At 39.6% G+C, this 12,124-nt stretch overlaps 2 protein-coding genes across 4 annotated transcripts in view; one reads left to right on the top strand and one right to left on the bottom strand.

Moving 5' to 3' along the window:
• The window catches only part of LOC133632584 (long-chain-fatty-acid--CoA ligase ACSBG2-like), a 25,813-nt gene extending 15,994 nt beyond the window's left edge, over positions 1-9,819 (top strand). For both annotated transcript variants that reach the window (XM_062025074.1, XM_062025073.1), the window contains 3 exons: positions 4,024-4,160; positions 4,244-4,484; positions 8,275-9,819. In XM_062025074.1, the coding sequence (XP_061881058.1) occupies positions 4,024-4,160; positions 4,244-4,484; positions 8,275-8,360 (464 nt within the window). In that variant the 3' untranslated portion in view covers positions 8,361-9,819. The remainder of the gene's footprint in view (positions 1-4,023; positions 4,161-4,243; positions 4,485-8,274) is intronic.
• LOC133632591 (flavin reductase (NADPH)-like) overlaps positions 1-12,124 on the bottom strand; it is a 58,900-nt gene that overhangs the window by 41,531 nt on the left and 5,245 nt on the right. Inside the window, exons 5-6 of one of the 2 annotated variants that reach the window (XR_009821689.1) lie at positions 11,341-12,124; positions 8,070-8,151 (exon numbers count right to left, since the gene is read on the bottom strand). Coding sequence is in view for 1 of the 2 variants with exons in the window: in XM_062025090.1 (XP_061881074.1) it covers positions 11,967-12,124 (158 nt within the window). In the remaining variant the exon portion in view is untranslated. Of the gene's footprint in view, positions 1-8,069; positions 8,152-8,922 lie in introns of those variants that run through there. The other variant, XM_062025090.1, reaches the window with a different exon arrangement.

The following is a 12,124-nucleotide window of genomic DNA, read 5'->3' as shown; positions in this document are numbered from 1 at the left end:
GGGGTCCCACAGTAAATTTTTGGGGACCCACTTTTTTGTAACCGTTTTGAAAACAAATAATAGATGTATGCATTATCCTGTTATATCTCACATTCTATATTGTGTTTTGGAAAAAGGTTGTCATAAACGTTACTTAATTCATTAAAAAAAATAATACAAAAGAAAACACATTTTTATGCATATGTAAATGTATTCAGTTATAAACATTACTTAATTTTCTTCTTTCCTTCATGGATCTAAACTTTACCGGTGCCGGTAGTTTTTTCTATATTTGTATTTAATAAGTTGTAGGTGTATTTATTTCAGTATAAAACGTTTTTGCTTTGGTCATGAAATTATGATAATCGTGTGCCAGGGCATACATACATTATTTATTTAATGCTTAAATCTCTAGAGTCTACATCAACTTTAGATCTATCCGTCAATTCTAAGTTGTTGGGGGGTTTTTTTTATGTTGTTTTTTTTCTGCCCTTTTTGTCAAAGAAAACTTTTTTTTTTATGGCAAACACACAAAATATGCAAAATCTTCCACAAAAAATAGTTTTCAAAGTGGAATATTTGATGTGAAGTAATCGGAGCCTTGGATAGGTCAATAATTCATGAAAACATTGATTTTGATTCAATATTATTATGACAGTTTTAAAGAAACAAAACAGCTGTCAATAGTCAACATTGCAACTTTTTCTAAATTACATTTCACCTGTAAGCTTTTTTATTCCACTTTTCTTATGCCCATCCATCCATTTTCTACCGCTTGTCCCTTTCGGGTTCGCGGGGGGTGCTCGAGCCTATCTCAGCTGCATTCAGGCGGAAGGCGGGGTACACCCTAGACAAGTCGCCATGTTTTTGTTTATATTAATAGTATTTTTAGGGCCTTTAACACATTAACTACGGGCCGCAAATGGCCTCCGGGCCACACTTTTGACACCCCTGCTATAGATAATAAAAAATTAAATCTGATAAGTCTATCGATAAAAAGCAGAGCCTGCAGCGACGCATGCGCGTTTATCATAGCGCACAGTCAGCATCTCTGCTTCAGTAAACAATGACGGTGATGACGTCACTGTCAGCGATGCGAGCGACACTTGCTAACTTGTCAGCCACTTCTCCAAGAGACTCCTTTTTACCACACCTCACACATAAATACTTCTAAAGGCACATATTTGCCCCGTTTGTTGACCTGCAAAGTATGTTTTTGGGGTGGAGGAGTATGGTCGGGTGCTGGTTAGCTTGAAGCTAACAGCTAGCCTGTCTCCATCCTCGAACGATGTCGATCCAGTGGGAGATAAAAGTGAAGTTTCCATGGTCTCACAAAGACTAAAACTAGTCATTTACTGGAGAAATGGATGAAGTTAAAAAGGTTGACTTTACACTCACCTTAGTGTTTACCATGAGGTCTTTCTTTTGACAGCCCCATAGCGCTGAAATTGTCCCAGTGCAAACTGAGGCAGTATTTGTCATTGATAAAACTTTCGGCAAATCAAACTTTACAACCAATAAAAACGCAATAAACGGGGACGGAAATTTGATCCGGCAAATATAAACAAAACACCGGTGGAAAGCAATGATCAATCCAGAATTTGGCGTCCTTTCTGATTTCAATGCGTAAAAAGACACAAAAAGTGCGTTAACGCCAACACTGGCTTGACATATCTCACTTTGCATGTAATAAGATTATATCACATATTAGTTTAACAGTCTGTGTTAAATTGATGACATGAATGGACTTTTACATGATACTCAATTTATTTTAATTCCACCTGTAAAATACAATGCAACTTTTCGCAGACTACAATTGAACATTCACGGGCCGAAAATCAGGAGTACTGTGGCAAATGTTTGCAAGCTTTTGACCACAAACTTAGTCACTGCTCGGTGACATTCGTCGTTCCTGGCCTGAGTGTGCGCTTCCCTGCCGCGGTGAAACTAAGGCGCCAGAGACGGACATGACCTGGATCTAGTATTTACTGCCCGCCTCGAAACCAGTCAGAATATGTCTCTCGTCATGCTCATCTAAATGATGAGGCCTTAATTTCGATTTAACAGGTATTAGCGCTCACATTATAGGCAATGTTAGTTAGTACCTCTTGTATTTACGCCAGAGAACCACTGCTGGAGTGATAAAAAAAATGCGACCATTATTTATAGTTATTGCATGCTGTGTGTTCAAACATTCCAGCATATTGCTCCTATGTCCTCCTCTTGATGAAATAGCAACCTTCCAATTACAAGTTTTGCCGTTGCAATCTTTTCTTGTAAAATGTAGCCAAACTTTGAAGCGCTTCTTCCACCCGGGTGGCGCCATATTGATGTCTGACGTAACTACACAAGTTGCGTAACAACGTCATTCCTGCCCGCAGGAATCGTTAAAGGCCTACTGAAATGATTTTTTTAAATTTAAACGGGAATAGCAGATCCATTCTATGTGTCATACTTGATCATTTCGCGATATTGCCATATTTTTGCTGAAAGGATTTAGTAGAGAAAATCGACGATAAAGTTCGCAACTTTTGCTCACTGATAAAAAAAAGCCTTGCCTGTACCGGAAGTAGCGTGACGTCACAGGAGCTAGTATTCCTCACAATTCCCCATTGTTTACAATGGAGCGAGAGAGATTCGGACCGAGAAAGTGATGATTACCCCATTAATTTGAGCGAGGATGAAAGATTCGTAGATGAGGAACGTTACAGTGAAGGACTTGAGAGACAGTGATGGAGGTATCTTTTTTCGCTCTGACCGTAACTTAGGTACAAGCTGGCTCATTGGATTCCACACTCTCCTTTTTTTATTGTGGATCACGGATTTGTATTTTAAACCACCTCGGATACTATATCCTCTTGAAAATGAGAGTCGAGAACGCGAAATGGACATTCAGTGCCTTTTATCTCCACGACAATACATCAGCGAAATGCTTTAGCTACGAGCTAACGTGATAGCATCGTGCTTTAACTGCATATAGAAACAAAAAAATAAACCCCTGACTGGAAGGATAGATAGAAAATCAACAATACTATTAAACCGTGGACATGTAAATACACGGTTAATGCTTTCCAGGCTGGCGAAGGTTAACAATGCTGTGCTAACGACGCCATTGAAGCTAACTTAGCAACTTAGCAACGGGACCTCACAGAGCTATGCTAAAAACATTAGCTCTCCACCTACGCCAGCCAGCCCTCATCTACTCATCAACACCCGTGCTCACCTGCGTTCCAGCGATCGGCGGAAGGACGAAGGACTTCACCCGATGCGTTTGGCGGCCCGGAGACGTAGGAAGTCAAGGTGAGGTCGGCGGCTAGCGCGGCTAGCACTCCAACAAAGTCCTCCTGGTTGTGTTGCTGTAGTCCGCTGCTAATACACCGATCCCACCTACAACTGTCTTCTTTGCAGCCTTCATTGTTCATTAAACAAATTGCAAAAGATGTCCAGAATACTGTGGAATTATGAAATGAAAACAGAGCTTTTTGTATAGGATTCTACGGGTACCATAACTTCCGTTACTCTGACTTCGTCACGCGCATACGTCATCATACCGCGACGTTTCAGCCGGATATTTCCCGGGAAGTTTTAAATGTCACTTTATAAGTTAACCCGGCCGTATTGGCATGTGTTGCAATGTTAAGATTTCATCATTGATATATAAACTATCAGACTGCGTGGTCGGTAGTAGTGGGTTTCAGTAGGCCTTTAAGGGAATAGTTTGAAAAATTGGCAAGCGATTCAAAGGAATTGATACACTAGGAACTCATTTCCCATCGCTATATATAAAGTATAAAGTAACATTGTTAGAAGTCTATAAAAAGAAAGTTTAATACTACGAGAATGATATCAGAATATTATAAGTCAAGTCAAATTTTTGAGAGAATAAAACTGTACTATTTTCTGATTACATTTTTCAGAAAAAAACTCTGATTTAATGAGAAAGAGGGTTAAGTATTACGACTGGTAAGCCGTGGTCTAATAAAAAATTAAAAAAGGGTGAGAAAGTGATGATGATGGTGGTGATGTTTTATTGGCCTCCTGAAGAGAGTACCTTCATTCCAAGAGAGGACGTGGCGCCTGTGCCCATCGAGAACTTTATTAAGGCTGAGGTGAACATCATCAGCAACGCCATGTTGATCGATGACAAATACAGGTTCCTCTCTATGCTGCTCACGCTTAAAGTAAGCTCCAGCACACTAGTGAAGCTGATAACTCCATGGATTATAAACATTTTAAAAAGTGAACTCATTGTCTGCTGCCATAGTGTGTCGTGAATGAAAACGGTGAACCAACGGATCAGCTGACCGACGAGGCCATAATGTTCTGCCGAGAGATTGGCGTGAGTGCCACCAAGGTGTCCGAGATCATGGACAACAAGGAGCCAGCTGTCTACAAGGCTATCCGAGAAGGCATGGAGCGTGTCAACGCCAAGGCCGCGTCAATCGCACAGGTCCAAAAGTTTGTCATCCTGGGAAAAGACTTCTCCATTCCTGGAGGGGAGCTCGGTGAGTGGGAGCAGGGGCGTAACGTTGCGGAGTCCGGGGTGTAGGGCTGCACGATTTTGAGAAAAACCTGAATGTTATTTGTCTCTCTAAAATTGCGATGTTTGTAATTAATACATATAAATGCATAAAACTTCAACACTCAAAGGAGGTGCGGGAGGGGAAGGGGGTGAGCCAGAGAGGATACCCTGCACTTTGCCCGTTAGGCGCAGAGAAGAGCAAACGGACGTAAAAAAAGCACATCAAAAGATATGGAGGTATTGTCTCGAATATATACCGCTTTCTAAAATACACCGGTATTAACTATAATATCGGTATACCGCCCAGACCTATCCTAAATGACAAAAAAAGCACAGTACCAGGTCAAATTCCTTGTGTGTTACATACGTGGCCAATAGAGATGATTCTGATTCTGATAAATGAACAAACAAACTAAAATAGAATGGACCCTCATCCTTCTAATTTTTGTTACTTTGCTGTACTTCTCATTGACGAGTCACGACTGGCGAGGCTCTGTCCATGCTATCTTCTATTGTGTGCGCAAACTGGCGCCCCGCAGACAAAGATTGTGAATGACTGAAACGAGGGCTCACTGCGTTCAGTTAATTCTACTGTTGAATAAACACGCCCAGGTGCTGAGAGCGATGCACAGAGTGAGACGTCTTTCTCCCTGTTTGAAGAGAGAAACACTTTTGATCGGCCAGGAAGCAAAGGACGCGAGGCTCGACAATTCTGACTGGCGAACATGTCTGTCACTCAAACGCCAGTGACGGTGTAGAAATAAAAAACTCTTAGCCTTTTGCGGTTAGTGTACCGCACTAATTAAAATCTTGATGTCGATTAAACGTGCAGCACTACCAAGGTGGCACTTATCCCAATCAGTATCCCCTTTCGCACAGAGATCTTGAGATATTTAGGTAGAAGTCTTTGAGTCTTAGTAGGGGTGGAACAGTTCCCAAAATTCATGGTTTGGATAAGGCTGCAAAGACAGGAGGTGCCTCTCCCCTCCTCTCTCTCCACTCATTCCCACCTTTGTCAGCAAGTCTTCAGTACTTTCAGTAAAGTTTTTCACCACTGAGGCTTCCTACCCGACTCTTTCCTTCTTGACTGTCAATTGACACACTTGGGTGTACGCGGACGACCTGACATGTTGGATGTGTGACCGGGGAAGAAAGGAGGCTCCATCACTTCCCTGTGGGGAGAGAGGGCGCATGAAGCACTTGGTCCTGGGTCCTGAAGACGGCAGCTGTAAAATCCCGAGTTTTTCCAAATGACTCAGAGCCGGTCGCAGCGCACCACCTTAGGGGTGGGGGCAGGGCTAAGTTACCGTTACTTGTTACACAGCGCCTGCACACACTCGCAGTTTTATCCATTACTTTCTTATCGCTGTTGTCATAGTTGACAGTAAAACTCTTTTCCGTTCGCCAACAACACCTCCACAACCCTTCCGCTTCTTCTTCCCCTCGCATGTGGGCAGAACTACACAGACAGGCTTCAAACTGATTAGTAAAATAAAGAAGAGAGAAACAACATATGATCCGAACTGTGTCAGGTCGACGAAAACGGTTTAGATTTTTTTCATATACCAATCTGTCACACACACACACACACACACACACACACACACACACACACACACACACACACACACACACACACACACACACACACACACACACACACACACACACACTGGTTATCCTTTGGAATGGGGACCAAGTTTTTGATCATCACTTGTGGGGATCACCCTTTCTACAGGTTGTGGAGGCATAAAAAAATTGTGTAAAATGGCCACTGCCCAGTTAGCTCATACACGTCTTTAAGTCTCTGGATTGATGAAGTAATGTGCTGATCATTCTTACTGGGGACCCTGCGGAAAAAGAGTTAATATGGTTCATGGGGACCAAATTTAAATAATGTTGCATGATTCACACAAATTTGTACGTGACTACTGAGGACCATTAAAAAAAAAAAAAAAGTTCAAATGAAATATGACATGATCCTCAGAATACAGCACTACAGCTGTCCTCTTATAGGAAGTTTCACCACTTAAATGTTTAAAGCAAATCTCACACTCAAACTAACCAGTAAACATGCTTTATGGGCCAAAGCTTATAAATCACTTACGCCTCTTCAGAATGGATCTGACTATCCTTTAAAAAGGTTTCCCTTTAGGGCACCTGTTTTTTTGTCCCCATACCGTCAGAGGTCCCTTAAAGGTGACTGTGTAAACAGAGCGATGTCCCCATTAAGTAAACATTGCCAGAACACACACACACACACACACACACACACACACACACACACACACACACACACACACACACACACACACACACACACACACACACACACACACACACACACACACACACACACACACACACACACGCACACACACACACACACAGAGAGACCAGCGATATGGAAAGATGCAGCCACAACACTGAGACACGCTCGGAAACAAAGTGTCCGAAATGTTGTTAGCAAGTTAGCAGGCAACACAATAAGAGTTATAATGCAATGTTTTTGATAATGGGTATCAATAAGGTAAAGTCCTTAAACATTATTATTTGTTTGCTGTGGGGCAATATCTTTATCATCTTTTTTATATTAGACTAAATACAACTTTATTGATCCCCTGGACATGAAACTTCAGGAGCTCTACTAGTTTGTCATTTGACTGGTATTAAATACAAATATCAATTTGGTCTTATATTTGTGTTTTACATTCCAGTGTTTCCCCCACATTCATTTATTTGTGGCGGCTCGCCACAAAAGAATTACGTCCGCCACAAATTAAAAAAAAAAAAAAAAAATTTTTTTTTTTTGTTGTCCTGTCCAGCTTCTCAGGAAAATTATATAGTTGATGTAGATGCCCATATAAGCTGTGCAGATTTACTTTACAAAAGAGAAGTGTAGGATACTTCTCTTGTTGCCTTATTTGTATTTGACCACTACTGTTTTCTGTTTATTTGTTACTGACTGTGGCAGGACACCTCTGCCTCTGTTTCACTTTATGTTGCTGGTAAATAATATGGTTGTAGTAGTAGGCTAAAGTTAAATGATTTAGTATGCACTAATTAAAGGGGCAGAGCTTTAAGAGACATTTTAGCTTTTATATTTTATAAGATATATTTTTTGTAAGAAACACAATTAATAAATATATTTCAGTGAATAACTTATTGTTCAAATCTGTATATAAATATGTACATAAAGTGTTGTAATTATATTGTAAAATGGATGGATGGATGGATAGATGGAAGTGTAAAACAAAACTGTTATTATTAATTAGTAAGTATACATTTTTTGAGCCTTTTTAGAGAAAATCATATCATTGTAGTAAATTATGCAAATTACTCGATGATGTCATGGTGACCACGCCCATAGCCACGCCCCCACCGCCACAGGTATCTTGGCAGTTTATGGGAAACACTGCATTCGGATCATTGCGGTAATTGAATGCCACAGTGACATTTTCTTCAGACCAAAAACTCGTAAAACTTGAACCAGTAGCGCCTCTGCTGGTTGAAGCCAAGTCGTGCATCTTATTTTTGTATGAGTGATGACCAAAGACTACCTTTTTACCTTTTCTGGAACGCAGCCCTTTGCGGCCTCATCAGCTTTCCAATCAAGGTCATGGCATTCCAGGCGACATTCCAGCAGCGTTCTAAAGCAGATCGAATCACACTGTAAGATTCACGTGGAATGTTTACGTCTTTCTTTCTGTGTGTGTGTGTGTGTGTGTGTGTGTGTGTGTGTGTGTGTGTGTGTGTGTGTTGTGTACTTGCAGGGCCCACCATGAAGCTGAGGAGGGCTTTTGTCGTCGAAAAGTACCGAGACAAAATCCATGAGATGTACAGCGTGGAAAAAAAATAAAACCCCATTGAAGACCTCCACCAATTTTGTGTTAAGAAGAAATGGACAACTTTGCAGCTACTAACAAAAAGCTGATCTCCATTTTTGTTGTTGTTCCAGATAAGTATTTAAGATAGCCTTAAAAACATTTACTATGCACTTTTTTCTTTTCTTTTTGTAAATAAAGCCACCCGATCACGGCCAAAGAGCAACACTAAGTCGCATGACTTACTCAACACTTAAAGCCACGTTGGGTTGGCGTAGGAAGGCTCGTTTGGCAATCTATTAGGAACACCCCGATAGTAATGTAAAATTAATAAGAATATGTATGAAAAGTGTAGTAAAATCATAATGAAGGACATATGTTATCTCTAACCATATTTTTACTTGGTGTTGCCTCATAAATTGGCTGTTGAGTGACTGTATTCTTAATAAAAATCTCGTAGATTTGAATTAATCAGGGTTTCTCAAATTTAGGGTAATTTTTGTGTTGGTCACAAATAGTCAGAGTAAAACGCTGTGAACTGTTTGAATAATTACCAGGCAGGCATACCATTTCTCATGTTTACATTCTTTATAATAAAAGTGTAAATGTACAGTATATGTCATACATGGCAAGGAAGCAACTTTCTCATTTGAAACTTGAGCTGAAAAAGTTTGGGAAACACTGCATGTTTATTGATCAACAAACAATCAGTAAGAACTAGAAAAGTCCGATAATATCGCCGAATATTTTTGCACCCTCTTTAAAGGATCCTCAAAACTTTGAGCATAATATAGAACATTATAATCGTGATTTTCCACATAGAGCTTGTTGTTAAAATGAAACAACGTAGGAAATGTAAATAATGAATATTTCATCTTGTGTCACTTCCAGCTGTTTCCAGAATAAATGTCCATCCCTGAAAAAGCCTTTTTGGCTTCATCTTACTTCCTCATTATTGAAAAGCTCATTAGGTAATACATAACTCAAGACAGGAGCCACTCAGGGACATGGGAAAGGATGTGTAAATACACGTAATGGAGCCGCTCAGTTGCAGCACATATGTACTGAAAACACATAGAATCAATTAGCTTTTGCTCATACGTGAATTTATAACATTATTTGACGTAATTGTATCGCTTTTTCAGATTACATTTTGGATAAAATGCAGGCCTGAGCTATCTTTGCATCTTATCTATCAAGTGTTCTTTTACAGCATGCACCATCAATCAAAGACTATCATCACAACACAGATAGGGGTGGATTGTTGCTTCTTCTGCGCAGAAATATTTTATTTTTTGCCGTTTTTAAAGCGCCTCTTAACAACTTTGAGTTTTGGTTGATTTTGGCGGCGCCGGCGGACCAAAGCGGTAGTGTTTTACCAGCAGAAATCATTAAAAAACGAAACTCAGTTGACAGTAAAAAGTCGTTGTCGCAATTGTTGGATATGACTTTAAACTATAACCAACTATTTATCAATATAGCTCTTGTCTCAAAGTAGGTGTACTGTCACCACCTGTCACATCACGCCGTGACTTATTTTGAGTTTTTTGCTGTTTTCCTGTGTGTAGTGTTTTAGTTCTTGTCTTGCGCTCCTATTTTGGTGGCTTTTTCTCTTTCTTTGGTATTTTCCTGTAGCAGTTTCACGTCTTCCTTTGAGCGATACTTCCCGCATCAACTTTGTTTTAGCAATCAATAATATTTCAGTTGTTTTTATCCCTCTTTGTGGGGAAATTGTTGATTGTCATGTCATGTTCGGATGTACTTTGTGGATGTCGTCTTTGCTGCACAGTAAGTCTTTGCTGTCGTCCAGAATTCTGTTTTTGTTTACTTTGTAGCCAGTTCGGTTTTAGTTTCGTTCTGCATAGCCTTCCCTAAGCTTCAATGCCTTTTCTTAGGGGCACTCACCTTTTGTTTATTTTTGGTTTTAGCATTAGACACCTTTTTACCTGCACGCTGCCTCCCACTGTTTCCGACATCTACAAAGCAATTAGCTACCGGCTGCCACCTACTGATATGGAAGAGTATTACACGGTTACTCTGCCGAGCTCTAGACAGCACAGACACTCAACAACAACACATCATTTGCAGACTATAATTACTGGTTTGCAAAAAATATTTGTAACCCAAATAGATAAAATTAGATAATCTCCCACGGCACACCAGACTGTATCTCACGACACACTAGTGTGCAGCAGCACAGTGGTTGAAAAACACTGATGTAACATGCATCCATAGACTGTTCACCACCTGTTTTGGACTTGTGAAAGCACTCGTTCACTATGGCAGGGCATCTGTCGCTTCATCCTGGACAACATATTTATGACACATTTGTGCTTTGTTTTAAAGATGTGCTATTTGGATTTACACTGTATGAAAAAAAATGTGAAAAGGAATTTTACCTTTGCAACCTCATTATACTTTTGGCTAAGTTTTATATTCATAAATGTAAGTTTCTCAATACCCGACCTGTTTTTTGTGCCTTTAAAAAATAATTAGAACTCTATGTTAAAAAACCCTCTACCTCTAACAACCAAAAAGCTGTGAAAACGATGATGCTGTGTTCCAAATTTGGATTATTTGCTGAAATTTTGTGCACTTTGTTTGTTATATTTATATATTGCATTCTATTTTAGTTACTTTAATGAATTTACAACCCCCTGGCGCTGTTTTGTACTGTTTTTGTTCTTATTTTGATTATTATTTCTCAACTGTTTGTAAATGTTGCAATTTATTAAAAAAAAAAATTAAAATTAAAAATAAAAAGTAAAAAAAGTTTAACTGCTGACTGATTAATTATTTAATCTAGAATAACATTTATTTATATAGGTTACATTATACCGATATATGATTCTTATAATGTGAATGTAGCGACTAATCTCTAGCTAAAGTTAGCTAGAGATGCTAAAAGCTAACATATATTGACGCCGATACTGCTTCAAATGTTCTCGTCCTGTGGAATAACTATCAAAATGACTTATGGTTGTGTGTATATTTTATTAATTGTTCATTGCTTACCATTCGTGGGTCTTGGTTCTGATATATAAGTTCAAAATAATGTTTAAATGAAAAAGTAAAGAGGAGCCGAACATTACCGGATGGAAGCATAAAGAAGCACTACAGCCCACAGTGACGCTTAGAGGGCAGAAAGAGGTACTGCACGTCAATGAAAACGGTTCTTTTTGCATCAAGTAAGTTTTTTATTATCTTGGCAAATGTAGGATTTGTTATTCAGATATTTCGTTATATTTTCATTATGTGTGCTGTCCCGAAACGTTTACTTACTTACTTTTAATGATCAGTACAAGTAAGAGAACAAAATAAATAATTTACTACAATCACAATGTACTGTATTACAATAACTACTACATAGCTCTCAAAAGGAAGGAAAATATTCAAATTTATGAAAAGGCTAGCCGTTTGGGTAGATATTTGTCAATTTAAACACACTATAATAAGCATTAAAGAGGTTGATGCATGAATATTTTAAAAGTGGTCAACATGCAGTGCAATTAAGCAATAAACATCCCCTTGCACCGTATTAAAAAACATGTTAACAATTAATTTACACATCCAGGAGACACGACATTGATGTTATATTTGGCCTGGCACACAATGATTTGGTGTAATCACCACACTGCTTCTCATTTGGTGATGATGGCGACTCCCCTCTTGACCCAGGCGTTGCTGTTGAGGAGAGACAGCATGAAGCGGGCCACGTCGCCCCGCGCCATGGCGCTACCCATCGGGCGGCCGCTGCTGTCCGGCACAAAGTAGCCCTCGTGGGACAAGACCTCCAACG

This window comes from Entelurus aequoreus, linkage group LG17, assembly GCF_033978785.1.
Source record: "Entelurus aequoreus isolate RoL-2023_Sb linkage group LG17, RoL_Eaeq_v1.1, whole genome shotgun sequence".
In the NCBI taxonomy this organism is placed as follows: domain Eukaryota; kingdom Metazoa; phylum Chordata; class Actinopteri; order Syngnathiformes; family Syngnathidae; genus Entelurus; species Entelurus aequoreus.
This window is presented reverse-complemented; position numbering and strand designations above follow the sequence as displayed.